This window comes from Suricata suricatta, chromosome 16 (genome assembly GCF_006229205.1).
Source record: "Suricata suricatta isolate VVHF042 chromosome 16, meerkat_22Aug2017_6uvM2_HiC, whole genome shotgun sequence".
Taxonomy (NCBI): domain Eukaryota; kingdom Metazoa; phylum Chordata; class Mammalia; order Carnivora; family Herpestidae; genus Suricata; species Suricata suricatta.
Genome location: NC_043715.1, coordinates 17,173,684 through 17,196,333, shown reverse-complemented (window position 1 = coordinate 17,196,333; position 22,650 = coordinate 17,173,684). Strand labels below are relative to the sequence as shown.

General features: G+C 39.7%; 1 protein-coding gene across 6 annotated transcripts in view; it reads left to right on the top strand.

The window, feature by feature from the left end:
- Positions 1–22,650, top strand: part of NFATC3 (nuclear factor of activated T cells 3) — a 130,322-nt gene that overhangs the window by 103,976 nt on the left and 3,696 nt on the right. For 2 of the 6 annotated variants that reach the window (XM_029926366.1, XM_029926363.1), the window contains exon 10: positions 14,264–14,393. The exons of 2 other annotated variants lie outside the window; for them this stretch is intronic. In XM_029926366.1, the coding sequence (XP_029782226.1) occupies positions 14,264–14,393 (130 nt within the window). The remainder of the gene's footprint in view (positions 1–14,263; positions 14,394–22,650) is intronic. 2 more of the 6 variants (XM_029926368.1, XM_029926365.1) reach the window with 1 other exon arrangement.

Genomic DNA, 22,650 nt, shown 5'->3' with positions numbered 1-22,650 from the left:
ATTCTGTGAAAAGTGAATTATTAGCTTTATTTTTAGAGATGTGGCTCAGAAAGTTTAACTTTTTTCCCAGTGTTATATGGCCGCAAACACTGAGACTGGCATTTGAATCCAGGTGTGCCTGACATTTAGATTGTCTCAGATGTTCAGTGGTTTCTGAAATAGCTATAATTGATTATAATCTCACCTGTATAAGTACAGTAAGTAGTAACTTTCTTGGGGCGCCTGGGTGGCTCAGTCAGTTGAGTGTCTGACCTTGGGTCAAATCATGATCTTGTGGTTCATGAGTTCAAACCCCACATGGGGCTCAGACTGCTGTCAGCACGGAGCCCACTTTAGATCCTCTGTTCCCCTCTGCCCCTCCCCCCTTGCACTCATATGCACATGTGCGCACTCTCAAAAATAAACATTTAAAAACAAAAATAGTAACTTCCTTGTGTCTTCCATGTATAAGATACAAAACCAGTGTCTAAAAATGTATTATATTTTACAACTTATATCTTTTTTTGAGTTCCTTTGGAGACGGATCATTCACAGAGGAAAAATTATTTCGTATTTTTTTTTAGTGTTTTATTTTTGAGAGAGAGAGAGCAAGACAGTGGGAGCAGGGTAGGGTCAGAGAGAGAGGGAGACACAGACTCTGAAGACAGGCTCCAGGCTCTGAGCTAGCTGTCAGCACAGAGCCTGACACAGGGCTCGAACCCATGAGCCACGAGATCATGACCTGAGCCAAAGCCGGACACTAAGCCGAGTGAGCCACCCAGGCGCCCCTACGAAGAGGAAAATATTTTAAGTGAGAGAAATGATTTTAGGCTCACCAGTTCAGCTTTTTATGGTTTGGTGGGAACTGATAATTCTATGGCCTTATGTGACAGGATTAACTAACTCTTGCCATGATCATAGCTTTTGATAAAACATAGATTAAATATATATTCAAACAGCTTTTCTCTGTTTGAAGATGTCTGACCCTTTTTTTTTTTTTTTTTTTTTTTTAACCTAGCATTAGCCTGTCTATCTGGTTAGGAGAGAAAAGTATGAAACTCTTAAGTTCTGGTGGAAGATAGGATAGGGTTGAGAGTGGTGGATACAGGCAATTTAGCTTTACATCTATAAAACTTGGAACAAATTAAGTCTCTTGTATTGTGTGTTTAAAAGCATCTGTAGATGGTTTTATGTAGAATGGGAGTTTAATTTATTTTTTTTAGTTTTTTTATTAATAATTTATTACCAAGTTGGTTTCCATATAACACCCAGTGCTCTTCCCCACAGGTGCCTCTCTCCATGACACCCACGCTTCCCCTTCCCCCTCCTCTTCCCCCCTCCCTCTTCAGCCCTTAGTTTGTTCTCAGCGTTCAGAGGTCTCTCATGATTTGCCTCACTCCCTCTCCTCAACTCTTCCCCCTCCCCCCCTTCCCATGGTCTCCTGTTAGACTTATGAGTGACAACATTTGGTATCTGTCCTTCTCTGCCTGACTTATTTTGCTTAGCATGACTCCCTCTAGGCCCATCCATTTTGCTACAAATGGCCAGATTTCATTCTTTCTCATTGCCATGTAGTATTCCATTGTGTATATATGTATATATACCACATCTTCTTGATCCATTCATCGGTTGATGGACATTTAGGCTTTTTCCATGATTTGGCTATTGTTGAAAGTGCCGCTATGAACATTGGGGTACATGTGCCCCTATGCATCAGCACTCCTGTATCCTGTGGGTAGATCCCCAGTAGTGTTATTGCTGGGTCATAGGGGAGGTCTACTGATAGTTTTTTGAGGGACCTCCACACTGTTTTCCAGAGCAGCTGTACCAGTTTACATTCCCACCAGCAGTGTAGGAGGGTGCCCGTTTCTCCACATCCTCGCCAGCATCTATAGTGTCTTGATTTTTTCATTTTAGCCATTCTGACTGGTGTGAGGTGGTATCTGAGTGTGGTTTTGATTTGTATTTCCCTGATGATGAGTGATGCTGAGCATCATTTCACATGTCTGTTGGCCATCTGGATGTCCTCTATGGAGAAGCGTCTATTCAAGTCTTTTGCCCATTTCTTCACTGGATTATTCTTTTTATGGGTGTGGAGTTTGGGGAATTCCTTGTAGATTCTGGATACTAGCCCTTTATCCGATATGCCATTTGCAACTATCTTTTCCCATTCCGTCGGTTACCTATTAGTTTTTTTATTGTTTCCTTTGCAGTACAGAAGCTTCATTTATGAGGTCCCATTGGTTCATTTTTGTTCTTGATTCCCTTGCCTTTGGGGATGTGTCGAGTAGGAATTGCTGTGATTGAGGTCAAAGAGGCTATTTCCTGCTTTCTCATCGAGGATTTTGATGATTTCCTGTCTCACATTCAGGTCCTTCAGCCATTTTGAGTTTATTTTTGTGTATGGTGTAAGAAAGTGGTCTAGTTTCATTCTTCTGCATGTTGCTGTCCAGCTCTCCCAGCACCACCTGCTAAAGAGGCTGTCTTTTTTCCATTAGATACTCTTTCTTCCCTGCTTTGTCAAAGATTAATTGGCCATACACTTATGGATCCAGTTCTGGGCTCTCTAGAATGGGAGTTTTAGGGTGCCTGGGTGGCTCATTCATTTGGCTCAGGTCACGGTGTCACAGTTCATGAGTTTGAGTCCCACATCAGGTGAGCTTGAGCCCTGTTTCTGGTGAGCTCAAGCCTCGCATTGGGTGAGCACGAGCCCTGCTTCAGGTAAAAACATGAGCTCTGGGTGAGCCCTGCTTCTCTCTTACTTTCTGCCCTTCGTGGGATTCTCCCTCTCTCTCTGCCCATTGCTCACTTGCACTCTCTCACTCCAAAAAAAAAAGTGCTAAAGGTACGACAAAGTACATAGTGAAGATTCTGTCTCTTGGGTACTAATTGTCCTCTGTATGGAGAGTTGGGTTACCAGTTGCTTGACTGTCACCAAAGGGGTATTTAGTAATTAGTAAGCAATTGTGTACATTTTTTCCTTATTTTTACCAGTGTACTACATATATTTTGCATTTTGCTTTTCCTATATGTTGAATCTTAGATATTTTTCAGAACTGTAATTTTATCTTTAATAAGTATAAATTTTTATAAATGTCATTTACTACCTTTTATATCTGTGTATGGATGTATATGTGATAAATTCCTGGAAGTGAGATTTCTAGGCTTGTATTTTGAGAAGGATTGCCAGGTTGTCTTTCATAAAAGTTGTACTAATTTACGGGGCACCTAGGTGGCTCATTCAGTTAAGTGTCCAACTCTTGTTTTCGGCTCAGGTCATGATCTCACAGTTTCGTGAGTTCAAGCCCTGCCTCAGGCTCTGAGCTGGTAGCGCAGAGCCTGCTTGGGATTCTCTCTCCGTCTCTCTCTACTCCTTCCCCACTTGCACTGTCTCTGTCTCTCTCAAATAAATAAAACTTTAAAAAGGAAAAAAAAACAATTTATATTGCCACTGGCATTGTAAGAGAGTACCTTCACCAGCACATTCTACTATCACATTCTGCTAGTGGGATAAGTGGAAAATAGTTTCTTGGTACAATTTTTTTAAGTTTATTTATTTTGAGAGAGGGAGAAAGGAGAGCATGTTTACATGCACAAGTGGGGGAGGGACAGTGAGAGAGGGAGAGTGAGAATCCCAAACAGGCTCTCTGCTGTCAGTGCAGAGTCTGACATGGGGCTCACACCAACTGTGAGATCGTGGCCTGAGCCAAAATCAAGAGTCAGATGTACCCCATTGAGCCACCTTGGTGCCTGCTTCTCGTGTAATTTTAGTTTACATTTCACTTAGAAGATTGTGTGTAGGGGCGCCTGGGTGGCTCAGTCGGTTGAGTGTCCAACTTCTGCTCAGGTCATGATCTCACAGTCTGTGGGTTCGAGCCCCATGTTGGGCTCTGTGTGGACAGCTCAGAGCTTGAAGTCTGCTTCAGATTCTGTGTCTCCCTCTCTCTGTGCCCCTCCCCTGCTCACTCTCTGTCTCCAAATAAAATAAAGAAATAAAAATTTTAAAAAATTAAAAAAAAAAAGATTGTATGTACCTTTTCATGTGCTTAAGAGAACATCTTTGCCACAAATCTGTGATCTCTGTTAGTATTTACTTATTTTTCTATTTGATTATTAAATATTTTCTTACTTATAGAATATAGAAGCCCTTTATGGGTTAGGTTCCTTACCTCATTGAGGTATGAGTTGACAAAACTTTTTCCCCAAGGTAACATGAAGTCTTTCCATAAAGAATTTTTTTACCTTTATATAACTTATAAATCATTTGTTTTATCTTCCATAGCTTCTGTGATGTTATAAATCTTTGATCAGGAATTTATTTTGGTGGAATATATGAGACATTGAAAAGAAAAATTTTACTCTTTTCAAATGGCTCCCCAATTGTCCAAACATTCTTAAGTAATCATTTTTCCCATTTGATTTAAAATGCCAACTTTAGGTGCCTCATTAGCGCAGTAGGTAGCACGTCAGTCTCATAAAATGCCAACTTTATCAATACTTATTTCATTCTACAGTCTCTCTGAACCTTTTCACAGTAGGAAATTTTAATTTTATTTTTTTAATGTTTATTTTTGAAGGGGGATGCCCAAGTGGGGGAGGGGCAGAAAGAGAGAGAGGGAGACACAGAATCCAAAGCACTCTCTAGGCCCTGAGCTCTCCATGCAGAGCCAAGTATGATGCTCAAATTCATGAACTATGAGATCATTACCTGAGCCAAAGTCGGATGCCTAGCCAACTGAGCCACCCAGGTGCCCCAGATATTTTAATTTAATTTAGTTTAATTTTTAATTTTTTTTATGTTTTTATTTATTTTTGAGAGAGAGTGTGAGCAGGAGAGGGTTAGAGAAAGAAGGAGTCACAGGATTCGAAGACAGGCTCCAGGCTCTGAGCTAGAGGTCAGTGCAGAGCCTGACACGGGGCTTGAACCCACAAACTGTGAGATCATGACCTGAGCCAAAGTCGGACGCTTAACTGACTGAGCCACCTAGGTGCTCCAGATATTTTAATTTTAAATCTTTAATCTTGCATTAGAAATTCAGTAGTGTGATTGAAACAGCACATAATCTGGTTGACAGCTTCTTTATAATGTGATCAGTGATTTTTTACAATGTAATGCTGATTTATACAATATAAATTGTTACACACATAAAGTTTATAAGTTGATTTTATTAATTTATATATTGTAGGGATTCCTGGGTAGCTTAGTTGGTTGGGCATCCAACTCTGGACTTCAATGCAGATCATGAAATTCAGGTCATGGGATTGAGCCCTGCATCAGGCATCAGACTCATTGCTGAGCATGAAGCCTGCTTGACGTTTATTCATTCTCATTCTCATTCTCTCTCTTTCTCTGCCTCTCCCTCTCCCTCACTCTCTCTCTCTCCCCCTTCCTCCCTCCCCCTGCCCCCAGTCTCTTCTTCCCTGCTCACACTCTCTTTCTAAAAAAAATAATAATTTAAAAAAAATTAGGGGTACCTGGGTGGCTCAATCAGTTGAGCATCCAGCTTCGGCTCAGGTCATGATCTCACGGTTTGTGGGTTCAAGGCCCGCATCGGGCTCTGTGCTGACAGCTCAGAACCTGGAGCCCACTTCAGATTCTGTATCTACCTCTCTCTCTGTCCCTCCTCATTTCATGCTCTGTCTCTCTCTGTCTCTCAAAAATAAATAAATGTAAAAACAACCTAGGTGGCCCAGTCAGTTAAGCGTTCAATTCTAGGTTTCAGCTCAGGTTATGATCTCACAGTTTCATGAGTTCTAGTCCCGAATCAGTCTCCGTGCTGAAAGTGCAAAGCCTGCTTGGGATTCTCTCTCTCCTCCTCCTCTTTCTCTGCTCTGCCGCACTCAGTGTCTCTCAAAATAATTTTTAAAAATTTTAATTAAAAAATTTAATTTATATATTACTTGCCCACATTTTTAATTAAACTATACTTGTTTATTCAAACAGCATTTATCAAGTGTCTATTACATGCTAAGTACTATTATTATAGACCCTCAGTGAATAAAACAGATCCTTACAATCATAGAGCTTACATTCTAGTGGGGAGTGATAGGCAGTAAACAATAGACACAGTAATTAAGTCAGTTATAAAAGATTTTGGGAGTACTATGAAAAAAGAAAACAAACAAGGTGAAGAATACTTGGGGGGTGCCTAGGTTGCTCAGTCAGTTATGTATCTGTTGATTCGGCTCAGGTCACAGTCTCATGGTTCATCAGTTTGAGTGTGGGCTCCATGATGACTGCTCTCTCTCTTTATCAAAAAAATAAACTAAAAATATGTATTTGGAGTGCTGTGAAGGGTAAAGTGGGGAACAAATTGCAGTTTTGAACAGAGCAATCTAAGTAAGACTTATTGATGAGGTAACATGTGATCAAAAACTTGAAGATAAGGAAATTACCAGTTTGAATACCTATGGGGAAAGTATTCCAGGCAAAAGTGACAGCCACAGGAAAAACCATAAGGTGGAAGGATACCTGGTTTATTCAAGAGGAAGAGCAGTGAGGCCGTTGTGGCTGGAGCAAGAGGGACCCAGGGGGAAAGTGGTAGGAAATGGGGTCGAGGTAATGGGGAGCTAGAACATAGAGGGCAGTAGACCTCAAACTTTTTGATTTCAAAAATTCCTTTATAATCTTCAGAATTATTGAAGATCACCAAGAACTTTTATTTATGTGGTTTATATCTCTTGGTATTTATTGTATTAGCAGTTAAAACTGAGGGGCACCTGGGTTGCTCTTGGTTTTTGGCTCAAGTCATGATCTCACGGTTGATGAGTTCAAGCCTTGTGTCAGGCTCAGCACTGCTGGTGCAGAGCCTACTTGGGATTCTCCCTCTCTTTCTCTCTCTGTGCCCCTCCCCTCCTGGCTTGCTCACTCTCTCGCTCGCTCTCTCTCACTCTCAAAATAAATAAACTTTAAAAAACTGAAGTTAAAACTGAGAACTTCTAAAAACAAGAATACACAGGCACACATCCTATTACATCAGTGAAGTCATCACATTCATGTAGCTTCACTGGAAAACTCCGCCATAGATTTATGAGAGAATGATAGTGACAAAGGCAAGAAGAACTGAGGATTATTGTAAAAACTGTGTTGACATTGCAGACTCCCTTAAAAGTTCTCAGGGAAAAACCCTTATGTCCCTGATCATATGTTAAGAATTAACTACTACTCTACTCTGTGTAGAGTCTTACATTGTAAGGTTACGTTGTAAGGTTTTGAACAGATGAGTTATGACCTAATTTAGGTTTAAGCTGGGCTGCTCTGGCTGCAGGGAACCAAGGGAAGAAACAAGGAGACCAGGTAAAATGCTATTGTAGTAATCTAGGCCAGAAATGATGTTTTAGACTAGGTGGTAAAATAAGGGGCTTTGAAATGGTCTGATTTGGGATGTATTTTAAAGACAGAGCCAATAGCCTTTCCTGACAGATTCCATATAAAGTATGAGAGAAAAAAGTTAAAGATAATACCGAGGTTTTGTTGTTGTTGTTTTCTGAGAAACTGGAAAGATAGAGTTGGTATCACCTAATATGGATAAAGCTATAGATGGAGCAAGCTTTGGAGGAAGATCAGGTGTTCAGTTTTGGATTTGTTGCATTTAAGATACTTATTGAACATTCAAGTAGATATATCAAATAGTCAGTTGGATGAATGAGTCTAGAGTTTGGAAGTGTTTTAGACTGAAGATAAAAATTTGAGAGTTGAGGGCATACAGATAGTATTTGAAGCCAAGATACTAGATAAGGGCATGGAGTGATAAGTTAATTGTCCTACTTTTATCAATTTAAGTATATTATTAATTGCATTTCCATATCATATTATAATATTATAGAATATTGTAGAAGGCCTGACATTTTAGGAGACTTTACCTTCCTTGAGTAAATAAATAAACAGAGATTAAATGACTTCTTTTGGATCACCAGCACCGTAAAGGATGCAACTAGAGTTCCAAAGCCTTTATTTTCACATACCTACCAGCTCATGGCCTTGTTTGTGTAAACCAGAAATGTCTGTGTATTGATTAGATGTCTAAAGAAAGCAGCTTAGTCAAATGGAGAGGCAACTTGGACAAGTAGGAAATTTTATTCATCTTTCCACAAACATATTAAAGGATTTGTAAATATTTATTTATTTAATGTTTGTTTATTTTTGAGAGAGAGAGTGCATGTGAGCAGGGGAGGGGCAGAGAGCAAGGAAGACATAGGGTCCGATGCGGGCTCTGCGCTCACATCAGAGAACCTAGTGTGGAACTTGAACTCACGAACCGTGAGATCATAACCTGAGCTGATATCAGATCCTTAACATGATCAAGCCACCCATGCACCCCAGGATTTGTAAATAGTTAATTTGTTAAAACTTTGAGATAAAAGGAACAGATTCTGTATCCCAGATTTTAAAATTATAAGAGGAATTTATAAATATCTGTCAGGTCTTGCTTTGAGTTCATGGTTAGAGCTGTGAAAATCTAATTCAGTCATTTCATACAGTGTTCTCCTATGAGAGCATCCCAGGTTTGTGTTTGAAAAAAATTTTTTAATGTGGTAAAATGTACATAACAAAATTTAGCATTTTAACCATTTTAAATGTACAGGTCAGTAGCATTAAGTATGTTCATGGTATTATGTAACCATCACCACTATTTTGAGAACTTTTGCCTCACCCTAAACAATTCTGTACCCATTAAGCAGTAATAACTCCTTATTCTCACCACCTCCAGCCTGTAGTAACCTTTATTCTACTTTCTGTTTCTGTGACTTTACCTACTCAAGATACCTCATGTAAATAGTGGAATCATACAACATTTGTCCTTTTAATGTTTGGCTTATTTCACTTCACATAATATTCTCCAGTTCAGCCATGTCATAAGCATGTATCATAATTTCTTTCCTTTTTATGAATAAATAATACTACATTGTATATACAATCACATTTTGTTTATCCATTCATCTGTTGAAAGACATTTGTCTCTACCTTTTGGCTGTTGTGAATAACTGCTGTGAACATTAGTGTGCAAGTATCTCTTTGACTCTCTCTTTTTCAATCCCATTGGGTATCTTAGGAGTAGAATTGTTGTGTTATATGGAAATTCTTCATTCAGCTTTTTGAGGAATTGGTATTTTTCCCACAGTGGTTGCACCATTTTACGTTTACAATAAATGAGGGTTCAAATTTCTCTACGTCCTTGCCAGCACTTGCTATTTTCCATTTTAAAATAATAATAGCCATGGGGCGCCTGGGTTGCTCAGTTGGTTAAGCCTCAGACTTCGGCTCAGGTCAGATCTCACGTTTGTGGGTTCAAGCCCCACGTCAGGCTCTGTGCTGACAGCTAGCTCAGAGCCTGGAGCCTGCTTCGGGTTCTGTGTCTCCTTCTCTCTCTGCCCCTCCCCCTCTCATGCTCTGTCTCCGTCTGTATCCAAAATAAATAAAACATTAAAAAAATAAATAAAATAATAATAGCCATACTGAATGGATATCAAGTGGTATCTCATTCTGATTTTGATTTGCACTTCTTTTTTTTTTTAATGTTTTTATTTATTTTTGAGAAAGAGAGAGAGAGTGTGAGCAGGGAAAGGTCAGAGAGAGTGGGAGACATGGAATCCGAAGACAGGCTCTGGACTCTGAGCTAGCTGTCAACACAGAGCTCAGTGTGGGGCTTGAACCCAACCCACCAACCGTGAGATCATGACCTGAGCCGAAGTCTGAGCCACCCAGGTGCCCCATGATTTGCATTTCTTTAGTAACTAATGATGTTGGGCTTTTCTTTTTTCTTTTTTTTTTTCATGGTGTTTTCTTTTTTAATCGTTTCTATTTCTTCTCTGGGAAAACAGTCAAATCTCCTTTTCTCCTTTTTTTATTGTTGAGTTGTAGGAGTTCTTGATATATTTTTGATACTAATCTCTTATCAGATATATTATTTATAAATTATTTTTCCATTCTTTGTGCTCTTATTTTTTTTAAAGATATATTAATTTTTTTGTTTTTAATCTCTACAGCTAGTTGGGGGCTTGAACTCACAACCCAGAGATCAAGAGCTATACTGACCGAGCCAACCAAGTGCCCCTTTCTTCACTCATGATGGTGTCCTTTGAGGTTTTTAATTTTGATGAAGTCCTTGTAATCTGTGTTTTCTCTTATTGCCAGTGCTTATAGAGTTCTACTTAAATCTCCAGGGTCATGAAGATTTACCCCATGCTTTCTTCTTCTAAGTGTTTTAAAATTTTATCATTATTTTTTTAAAGATCAAGATGCAATTTTTAAATTTTTTTAATGTTTATTTATTTTGAGAGAGAGAGAGCACGCAAGCAGGGGAGGGGCAGAGAGAGAGAGAATTGCAAGCGTGCTCCACACTGTCAGGGCAGAGGCCGAGGTGGGGCTCAGTCTCATGAACCGGGAGATCATGACCTGAGCCGAAATTAAGTTGGACGCCACCCAGGTGCCCCAAAAGTTTTATAACATTAGCTCTTATGTTTAAGTCTCTGATCTACTTTGAGTTAACTTTGTATATGGAGTGACATAGATGTCCAGCTTCCATTCTTTTGCATGTGGATATCTAGTTTTCCATGTATTGTTTGTTAAAAAGACTACCGTTTCCCCATTGAATGTTTGAAAATGTATTGTGAGGATTTGTTTCTGGCCTCTCTGTTTTTGGTCTGTACGTCTGTCCTTATGCCAGTATCATGCTGTTTTGATTGCCGTAGCTTTGCCATAAATTTTGAACTCAGGAGAGAGATGAGACCCTTCTCTTTTTGTTCTTATTTTCAAACCTTTTTGGCTCTTCGTGGTTCTTTAAGATTCCATATGAATTTCTGGATTGGTTTTTCTATTTCTGTAAAAATGCTGTTGTGATTTGTTAGATTCAACTAACAGACTGAATTTGTACATTGCTTTGAGTAGTATTATCATCTTAAAAATATTAAGTCTCCCAATCCATGAACATGGGATATTTTCCATTTAGTTAGAAACCTTAATTTCTTTCAACAGTGTTCAGTTTTCAGTGTATATATCTTCTGCCTCATTGGCTAATTCCTAAATATTTTATTTTTTGATGTTATTGTAAATGGTATTGATTTTTAAATTTCCTTCTTAGGTTGTTCATTGAAAGTGTATAGAATACAATTCAATATTATGTGTTGATTTTATGTCCTATAACTACTGACTTAATTTATTAATGCTTAACATTTTTTTATATGTTGATTCTTTCAAGCTTTCTATATGTAAGATCATGTCATTTGTGAAGAGATAATTTTACCTCTTCCTTTCCAATTTGGATGCCTTCTAAAAATTGATTTAGCCTAATTGCTCTGGCTGGAAATTCTTGTACTGTGTTGAATTGAAGTGGCAAAAGTGGACATCCTTGTCATGTTCTTGATCTTAGGGGGAAAACTTACAATCTTTCAACACTGACTATGATGTGGATTTTTCACGTGTGGCCTTCTTATCATGTGGAGGAATTTCCCTTCTAGTCCTATTGGGTGTTTTTTATTTTGAAAGTGAAATGAATATTGTCAAATGCTTCTTCCATGTCAATTGAGATCATCTGTAGTGTTTTTTCCTTCATTCTGATGTGTAGTAAATTATACTTATTGCTTTGCATATGCTGAATTATCTTTGTATTCTGGGAACAAATCTCACTTGGCCTTGATGTATATAGTATTTTTAGTATACTACTGAATTCAGCTTGCTAGTATTTGTTGAGGATTTTTGCATCTGTATTCACAGAGTATATTGTGTAGTTTTCTTGTAGTGTCTTCGTCTAGCTTTGGCTTCAGTAATGTTGGCCTTGGAATGAGTAAGAAGTATTCCCTCTTCGTTAATCTTTTGGAAGAGTTTAAGAGAAAATTGGTGTTAATTCTTCTACAAGAGTTTTGTCAGAGTTTTTGTGATAGGAAGAAACGAATCAGGTATTTTTTGAAGCTGTCAACAGTGTTTCAAGAAATAGATGTCTTAAGGACTGCACATTTCCATAAGCACAATCTGAAAGTAAACCAACTCCTAGAAGTCACTAGGATGTGTTGACCTCTTAGCTTTGTTCCTGGGCTTCTTTCTTCTTATTTATGTGTTAATGTTCCTTGAATCATATGGTCTATACCTCCATGTCTGTTTTGAAGGATTCCATTGTGGAGATTGGGCATCCTCAGAAAGGAGACTTTTGACTTTGTATATTCAGCCTCTGAAATACTTCACACGGGGCAGCTGGGTGGACTTCAGCTCAGGTCATGATCTCACAGTTTGTAAGTTTGAGCCCAGCATCAGACTATCTGCTGCCAGCACAGAGCTGCTTTAGATCCTCTGGCGGTCTCCCTCTGTCTCCTTTTCCCGTGCACATCTCTTTCTCTCTCTCTCTCAAAAATAAACATTTTAAAAAATAAATAAAATACTTCACATATACTGTCATCCTTAAATCCCCTTTGAAAGCTTGGTGAATGATTTCAAGTTTAGTAATAAAAAAGCTTAGGACAGAAAAATTTTGCCTAGGGGCACCTGGGTGGCTCAGTCAGTTAAGCGTCTGACTTCGGCTCGGGTCATGATCTCACGGTTCAGTTCATGGTTTGAGCCCCGCGTTGGGCTCTGTGCTGACAGCTAGCTCAGGGCCTGGAGCCTGTCTTCGGATTCTGTGTCTCCCTCTCTCTGTGACTCTACGCTGCTTACACTGTCTCTCTCTGTCTTTCAAAAATAAATAAAAAACATTTAAAAAAAATTTTTTAAAGAAAAAATAATAAAAAAGAAAAATTTTGCCTGTAAACACAAAGGATTTCTGCCTTTTGTGTTTTGTTTTGACTTCTTAATTGAGGCTGCATTTGCAAAGATTGTCTCCTCCTTTATTTTACCTCCTTTATCAGCCTAAGACAAGGGTATTAATTTTTTATTAACAGAGACTATATACAGAGTCTCCTCTGCTAAGATGAAATAAGCATTCTTCTAGAATCTGAAAGGTTAGGTCCTTTTGTTTGAAGTTGCGCAAGCAAAGGCTAAAAATAATTCCTTAGAGACCAAAGGAGTAGGCTTCGAATCCCTTGTGTTGGGGCTTTCTAACTAGCCATCTGACTGTGTCAGCCTTTATCACAAAACTGACCAGTGGTGACTTCTTGGCTACAGTGACTTTGAAACATTATAGATAGCTTCCTACAATAAGAAGTAGGTTTGGGGCACCTGGGTGGCTCAGTCATTTGAGCATCCAACTTCAGGTCATGATTTCACAGTTCATGAGTTCAAGCCCCACATCAGGCTCAGTGCTGTCAGTGCAGAGCCTACTTCAGATACTCTGTCCTCCTGTCTCTCTGCCCCTCCACTGCTCAAAAAGAAAGTAAGTTTTATAGCATGACCTAGTACATAACAAACAAATTATATACACAACTGACATGAAAGTTTCAAAGGCCAGTTATTATTTTTTTTTATTCTTTATTTTTGACAAAGAGAAAGGGTCAGAGCACAAGCTAGGGGAGAGATAGAGAGAAGGAGACAGAATCTGAAGCAGGCTCCAGGCTCCGAGCAGTCAGCACAGAGCCCAACACAGGTTCAAACCCATGAGCCGTGAGATCAGGACCTGAGCTGAAGTCAGATGCTTAACCGACTGAGCCAGACACCCCCTCAAAGGCCAGTTCTTAACTCTTATTAAAGAAGATGCAGGCTATCTTCTGTTTTGTTCACTTTTTTAAAAAATGATACGGTTCTCAACTTGCTGAATTGATTTCATAACCTTGCAAATAAATGTGCACTTTAGTTTTAAAAATACTCCTCTATGATCCATAAATTTACCTGTGCATGTAGTTTTCAGGGTTCCTACCCTTACACATTTTGGTTCTGTGACCTGAAGTGAAACCCAGTCATTTCTATTAAGTGATAATTCTGATGTAGCCTAGGGCAAGTATTTGGGAACTACTAATATCCAATCTAATATAAACTATTTTGTTTAAAACTGAATATGTCATATAAAATTGCTGAAACTGGGGCACCTGGCTGACTCCTTCAGTAGAATGTGCGACTCTTCATCTTTGAGACATGATCTCAAGTCCCACATTGGGGGTAGAGTTTACTTAAAAAATAAATAAATAAAAATAAAATTGCTGAAACCATCACCGTGACTTTTAAAATTACTGCCCTTTTAATGTTGGGAAATAAATAAGCCATTACCTAAACTCTCTAGACTCCAGTATTCATGTTATCTAATGTAATTTGGGGAGCCATTTTATGTAGTGATTGACAGACAAAGGATGATTAAATTCCTGTATTATAGAAAAAACAGGCTGGGCATGTAGTAGGTTGAGTTTTTCTCTGGTTTGTTCCATTCAGTAGTGATGCTGTCTTCTTTGACACAGACCAGTTTATGTCTGACTTGGAACACCAGCCATCAGGTTCAGCAGAGAAATGGCCTAACCACAGTGAGCTCTCATGTCCAGCTCCTTTCTGGAGACTCTAGAGGGTGAGTGTTGATTGAAATGTGTCATTGTTTTTATACCCAAGTCTGGTATTTGCATGCAGTGGCTGGATTTGCATGTGCTATGGAGGATGGGGTGTACATGGGCATCTTGGTAGGTCCACTTGTTATCTTGGAGCTGCACTTTGACTACAAGACTCTGCTTTTTATTTAAAAATTTTTTATCTATTTATTTTAAGGAAAAGAAAGGGAACTTGTGCAAGCAAGGGAGGGGCTGAGAAAGAGGGAGAGAGAACTGCAAGCGGGCTCTACACTGTCAGCGCAGAGCCCGATCCTAGGAACTGGGAGATCATGACTTGAGCCAAGATCAAGAATCAGATGCTTAACTGACTGAGCCACCCAGGACCCCAAGACTCTTTTTATTTATATTTTATTTATTTTTGAGAGCGAGAACATGAGCCAAGGAAGGGCAGAGTGGAGGGGGTATGGAGGATCTAAAGCAAGCTTCATGCTGACAGCAATGAGCCCAGTGCAGGGCTTGAACCCATGAACTATGAGATCATGACATGAGCTGAATGAAGTCAGAGGCTCAACCGACTGATTCATCCAGATGCCCCAAGACCCTACTTTGTAAATCTGATCACCTTCTGCCTTGTATACTAGTGCTTATGAATTTAATCTGGATTTGAGTAGAAAGTTAGTGTTTAACTCAAGTTGTTAAAGCAGAGGAGCCCTCTATTAAGAATTTTATATGGCTTGGGGGTACCTTGGTGGCTCAGTTGGTTATGCATCCAACTCTTAATTTCGGCTCAGGTCATAATCTCACAGTTTATGAAATTGAAGCCAGCATCGGGCTCAGTGCTGACAGTGCAGAGCCTGCTTGGGCTTCTCTTTCTCCCTCTTTATCTCCCTCTCCCTCTCCCTCCCTCCCTCCCCCCCCCCTCAAAATAAATAAATAAACTTAAAAAGAATTCTGTGGCTTGGGTGCTGAGTAAACTTGGTTATCAATCAGAGGTATAAGCCAACTCATCTCTGGTTAATCAGGTACTCTAAGTTTTGATGTGAGACAGTATGGAATGGAAATAAAGCAGGACATTTTATCCATGTGCCAGAGGCAACATGGATCATTTACCCTCCAGCCCCCCTGTAGGCCCATGTGTGCATTCCTGATAGTTCTTCTGGGACTCCCATTTGGAAGGAATCCATCGGAATGAAGTCTGCATGAGGGAGGGGGCTGGGCCTCGGGCCTCTCTGCCTCAGCAGCCCACCGGGAACACAGCTCTCCTTCACTCTCATGCAGCTCCTTTCTTAAAGACTCTGAAAGGTTCTGAGGGACGCCTGGATGGCTCACTTGGTTTTAAGTATCCAACTTTGGCTCAGGTCATGATCTCCCAGTTTATGAGTTTGAGCCCTTAGTTGGACTCTGTACTGACCGCTCAGAGCCTGGATCCTGCTTCAGATTCTGTCTCCCTCCCTCACTGCCCGTCCCCTGCTCCCTCTCTCCCTCCCTCTCCCTCTCCCCCCCCCCCAAAACAAACATTACAAAATTTTTTTAATTAAGAAATAAAGATTCTGAAAGCCACTGAGAATGTATGTGATAGAAATTATAAATATATAAATTGTAATTCTCAACATGCCGTTTGAATTTAAATTTAATGAATTTAGATTTGGAAGGGGACTACCCAGATCTTTATATATGGGATACTGAAGCCTCCTGACTAGCTAGACAAGGCACCAAAACACTGGCTTCTCCCAGATGGTGAGCCTACCCTGGTCTCACATCATTCTTGTCTCTAGTCATGAGAGCAATAGAAATGGCAACTAGGGTCACCTGGGTGGGTCAGTCGGTTAAGCCTCTGACATCAGCTCAGGTCAAGATCTCATGTTAGTGGATTCGAGCCCCGCGTCAGACTCTGTGCTGACAGCTAGCTCAGAGCCTGGAGCCTGTCTTTGGATTCAATGTCTCCCTCTTTCTCTGATCCTTCCCTGCTCACACGGATTTAAAAAAAAAAAAAAAAAAAAAGGCAACTAAATTCCTGCATCTAAGGAGAGTTATAACCTGAAATTATTTTTAATTGAAGTATAATTGACGTGTAATATCCTGTTACATTTCAGGTGTCTATCACAGTAATTTGATATTTTTATACATTACAAAATGAAGCCTGTGATAAGGCCAGTTACCATCCTATCACCTTACAAAGTTATTACAATATTATTGACTATATTTCAAATGCTCTACCTTCCAACTCCACGACTTAACTATTATAGCCAGAAGATTAAGTGATTCACCCTACTTATATATCAGCTGAACCAAAGGTTAAAGTTTTCTCTCTTCTAGAATTTACCCCATAGCTCTTCCCATGCATGAAGCAATAAGTAAGTTGTCACTAGTGATCTTGGTAAGAAGAATTTCCGTGGAATGAGGGGATCAATGTATGACTAAGGGGTGAACAGGAAGTAAGAACATAGAAACAGCAGGCAGTATATATAACTCCTTTAAAATGTTAAGCAGTGACAGGGCCTGGGTGGTTCAGTTGGTTGAGCATCTGACTTCAGCTTAGGTCATGGTCTCATGGTTTATGAGTTCAAGTCCCGCATCGGATGAACACAGGGCCTGCTTTGGGTGAGGCCCACTTCTCTCTCTCTGTCCCTCATGGATTCTCTTTCTCTCGCGCCCTCTCCTCTCTCTGCCCCTCGCTCACTTGCTCCCTCTCTCTAAACAAACAAGCTTTCTTTGGCAAGTCCTCAAAAAAAAAAAAAAGTTAAGCAATGAAATAAAAAAATAGATATAGAGAGTTACAGGGGGTCTAGGGTTTAAATTTGCTTGCTTAAGATAGGCATAGCATACTTAGAAATGATGAGAAAGATCCTGGAAGGAAAGAGGAAGGTTGATTGAAAAGCTGGAAAATGAAGAAAATTCTTGGAACAGGTCTTGAAAGGCAAGCATATAGGATTCGTAGCATAAGTCATTCACCCCTAAGTGGGTGAATCATGTAGATTTATGGCTCTGGAGCTCAGGTTAGGCCCCTGAGGGTCAGAGATTTGGGAGTCAGCAGTATGTATGTGTTTTTAAATTTTTTAAATCTTTATTCATTTTTAGAGAGAGAAATTGATAGTGGGGGAGGGGCAGAGAGAGAGAAAGACAGAATCTGAAGTAGGCTTCAGTCTCTGAACTGTCAGCACAGATCCCAGCATGGGGCTTGAACTCACGGACTGTGAGATCATGACCTAAGCTGAAGTCGGACGCTTAACCATCTGAGCCACCCAGATGCCCCAACAGTATGTATTTAGAAATGGACAAGATTACTCCCAGAATATTACTCACAGATTATTCACGAAAAAAAAATAGGGATAAGGAAAGAATCTTCTTATAATCTTAAAAGTCTTCTGAATCCAACATCTTAACACAAATTACAAAGAAGTGGTTTTTGTTTTGGGGGGTTTTATTTTTTCACATTTCAGTTTTTGCTGATGCAAAAGGATGCATGCTAATACTTGATATACTTGTAGGTACCTGTGTACTGTTTACTCAGCTAGAGATGTATTGTTTTTCTTTGAATAATGTTTTGAGTTACAACACATTCTAGAGTAACGATCTGTATGACACCGAATATAGCATCACACACATAAGAGATTTCTTAAAAAGAAAGGACTCTCGGGGCGCCTGGGTGGCTCAGTTAAGTGACTTCGGCTCAGGTTCATGATCTCAAAGTTTGTGGGGTCAAGCCCTGTGTCAGTCTGTGTTGACAGCTCAGAACCTGGACCTTGCTTTGGATTCTGTGTCTCCCTCTCTCTGCCCCTCCCCTGCTTTTACTCTGTCTCTTTCTGTCTCTCAAAAATAATAAATAGGGGCGCCTGGGTGGCTCAGTCGGTTAAGCCTCTGACTTTGGCTCAGGTCAGATCTCACGTTCGTGGGTTCAAGCCCCATGTCAGGCTCTGTGCTGACAGCTAGCTCAGAGCCTGGAGCCTGCTTCCGGTTTTGTGTCTCCTCCTCTCTCTGCCCCTCCCCCTCTCATGCTCTGTCTCTCTCTAGCCAAAAAAAAAAAATAAATAAATAAATAAATAAAATAATAAATAAATGTTAATATAATTTAAAAGGGGGTGCCTGGGTGGCTTAGTTGGGTAAGCGTCCGACTTTAGCTCAGGTCATGATCTCAGGATTCACGAATTCAAGCCCCACTTCGGGCTCTGTGCTGACACCTCAGAGCCTGGAGCTTTTTTCGGATTTGTGTCTCCCTCTACCCCTCGCCTGCTTGTCCACTGTCCCTCTGTCTCTCAAAAATAAATTACACAGTAAGGAAAACAAAATTTTTTTTTTTAAACTTCTCCGGGGGTGCCTGGGTGGCTCAGTTGGTTAAGGCATCCCGAATCTCGATTTCAGCTCAGGGCACCTCACGGTTTGCGAGTTCAAGCCCCACAAACACACACACACACACACACACACACACACACACACACACACTCTCTCTCTCTCTCTCTCTCTCTCTCTCTCTCAAAATAAATAAATAAGCTTAAAAAAATAATGTCTCCAAAAATTGTTCACCAGACTATACTTTTAAATTTGGGTTACAGGGAAAGGAAGAAAAAGTGAATTTGCCAAACTTGGATGAATGTTCATAAATGGAGTCTAATTATACCCAAAAATCCTTTACAAAAATGCTCCCAAGATATGCAGTTGCTAGTTAGAAAGGCCCTTTGGGTTTTTGCATATGACTGTGTATATGCCTACTCCAGAAGCAGTGTCCTCGGTTACCCTGCCCTCTTACCTCGTGGTGAGATTTCATACAACATGTGTCAGCTCTGGCTCTGAAACCTTAAACTCTAAATAAGAGGCCTTTTGTTACTCAGACACCATAGTCTTGTGTGGAGAAATAGCATTCCAATGGACTATTAATTTGAATAGCAGTTTTTGCATAAAAAACTTGTTCTTACAGCAAATATTGCTGATGGCTCTGACTGCTTCTGTTGTGGCAGAGGCAATCCAGGTGTTGGAGTAGTGGGAGTTGATGGCACCTGTCACAAGTGGGCCAAAAGCTGTGACCTACATAACCTGTTAGCGTGGTATTGAGGGTTGTTGACTCTTGTTCTAGGTTTTTAATTCACTTTACTCTTTAAAGGAGAGAAATGATAAAATTGTATAGTAGAAGTATAAACTCTTTCTGTTCTTAAATTGGTGGAAAAAAAGCCATCTCACATACTTTCTGGACTAGGGTTTAAATAAATGAATAAATTCATGCATATAAATATTAAAAGAAAATGGAAAATGAAGTTGCAAGCATTAGTATTTTTAAGAAATAATGTCAAATCACTAAGTTGTTCACCTGAACATGATGTAACGTGTCAACTATACTCAAGAAGTAACGGGTGCCTGGGTGGCTCAGTCTGTTAAATGTCCAACTTTGGCTTGGGTCATGAGGTCACAGTTCATGAGTTCAAGCCCTGCATTGTGCTCTGCGCTGACAGCTCAGAGCCTGGAGCCTGCTTCGGATTCTGTGTCTCCCTCTCTCTCTCTACGCCTTCCCCACTCACATTCTGTCTCTCTCTCAAAAATAAACATTAAAAAAAAGTTTTTTAAAGTAACTTAAATACTATTTTATAAATATTGCTAATAATTTACATATAAATTACATCATAGATTTATTTACCAGTAATAACTTTAACTTGCTTACGTGGACACTCAAATTTTGGTTAGTCACGATGGAAAGATATTTCAGGAATCGAGACGTAGGTGCCCAAGCCCAAAGCTCCCAGCCGCAGGGGAGAAGCAAATAGCAAAGAAGAGCAGTGGGCTCTGTATACTGCACTGTGCTCGAGTCGTCGCTACAGGAGTGCACAAGGACTGCTTTGTTGCAGTTCTGACTCCTCGTCCCAAAATTCATAGTCACTATTCACCTGTAGCAATTATTTGAGCATAATTTTTGTTGTTGTTTTTCCAAGTCTCCAAATGATATTAAAAGATTAACTTGGCAAGTAATTTTACTCAGCACTTAGAATGTACTAAGCTCTAAGGGTTTAGTGGAGAACAAGATAGATAACATCCCTGCCCTACTGGAACTTAAATCTACTGACTAATTACTGTGTATTAATATTATGTGTTAAAGTATGTTTGAGTTTAGTCAGTTTGAGTGCTTCTTTGTGGAAAATATTCTTAGCTTTATCATAGTCTTAAAATCCCAAATGGTCAAGGAACCTTCAGCTTGCTTCACCTGTGTGAGGTTAGGCACAACAGGCAAAAGAACAACAGAGCTTTGATAAGGGGGAGCAGATAACATAGCTTTGATCAGGCTTGTGCTGTAAACAGCATCTCCTGGCTGTCTCAAAAAATGATGTTTTATCATCAAAGTGTACTTGGTGCGTGGGTGCATAATGCTGAATATATACCCTCATCCTAAAGAAAATATAAGTACTGACTTTCTCATAAAGACATAGGAAAACAATACATTATATGGGGGGTTTTTTGTCTTTTAATTTTTTTTAAGTTATTTTTGAGAGAGAGTGTGTGTGTGCATGCACAAGTGGGAGAGGGACCGAGAGAGAGGAAGACAAAATCTGAACCAGGCTCCAGGCTCTGAGCTGTCAGCACAGAGCCTGACGTGGAACTCAAACCCATCAACTTGAGATCATGACCTGAGCTGAAGTTGGATGTTCAACTCTCTGAGCTACCCAGGCGTCCTGGTTTTTGATGATGATAAAGAACCATTTCTAATCACCTTGTAGTTTTAAAACTTGAACAATGAAATAATTTAACAATGTTACATGGCAGCTTGGAACATCTCTGAAGTCTCCATCCTTGGAAAGGATAAGTTAGGAAAAGATGACTGTCAGCTGGTACTTGCTTCTATATTTGGCTTGTTGCCACAGCTGGGAGACCTGTCTAAAATAGACACATAGACACTGTCAAAATCAAAATCAGATGTCATGTGTTAGTCTTACTAACATTCTGTGGTCCACTTCCTATCCCATCACCTAGTGAACTTTCAGTATACTAGTTCCCCATAGCTTTCAAGTAATTGCATTGAATTAGGATCCATTTATTCAGTCATCTGAAATTGATGCTTCCTCATTGGTAACACCCTTGCCCTTCAGGAGCTCACACACTATTTGAGAGACAGATAATAATGACCCCTACTGATAATCTAACGTGATGACTTATATCAGAGGCTGTGCATGGAGGTCATGGGCCATCCTTGGGCTCCCTCTTAGCAGGAGACTAGCCCACTGACTTACACATGGAGTCCACACTGAAAACACTGTTTGTTGATTGTTATGTGTCTTGGAATAACAGGTGCCAATGGCTCTGCTCTGTCTATTTATGTCCCCTTTGTATGCTCTCTTTCCTGACTTCTTCTCCTATTAATGCACTCACTCTCCCTCCCCTGGCATCACCACAAGTGTCTGGGTCTTTTGCATTTTCTTTGTCTAAATGATTCCCCCCCCACACACCTCCATTTCTCTACTCTTGGCCTTCAAGAAGTAATAGGTGTTTGGAAATTGATTCCACTGTTTACTGAGCAAATTATGTGAACTGTCAAAGCCTCGGTGAACTGATCTGTAAATTGGGGGTAGTAGTTATCTCAAAATGTTAATGAAGATTGAAATAAGATACAAAATTTCAGTTACAAATTCTTGTAGATGCTCAATAAATATTTGTGTAGTGAATGTTAGTTCCCCTCTGATAGCCATGACTATATGAATTTCAAGAACTTTTTAATATCCTAAACTGTAAAAAGATTGGATTTTAATACTTGAAAGGGGTGCCTGGGTGGCTTAGTGGTTGAGCATCCTATTCTTAATTTGGGCTCGGGTCACCATCCCAGAGTCATGCGATCAAGCCTTGTGTCAGGCTCCTGCTCATGCTCTCTCTCCCAAGTCTCTCTCTTTAAAAAAAAAAAAAAAAATTAATACTTGAAGGTATTTTTAAGTGATTATTAGTGTTTCCTTGGCTTTATGATCACATCACATTCTAAGTAAAAATATTTTTTGTCTTGGCATATTTTTGTTTATAACAGCTGAATTGAGATATAATTTATTACTATAGAATTCACCCTTGAAAATACACCATTCAGTGGTTTTAGGATATTCACAGAGTTGTGCAGCCATCACCACTATCTCATTTTAGAAAATTTATATTACTCCAAAAAGAAATTCCCATACCTGTTAGCAGTAATCCTCTAATCCTTCCTCACCATAACGCATGGCAATCACCTATTTTCTGTGTGGTTAGTCAGTTCTGGCCCTTTTATACAAATGGAATCAAGCAATATATGATCTTTTGTGTCTGATTTCTTTCACTTAACATAAT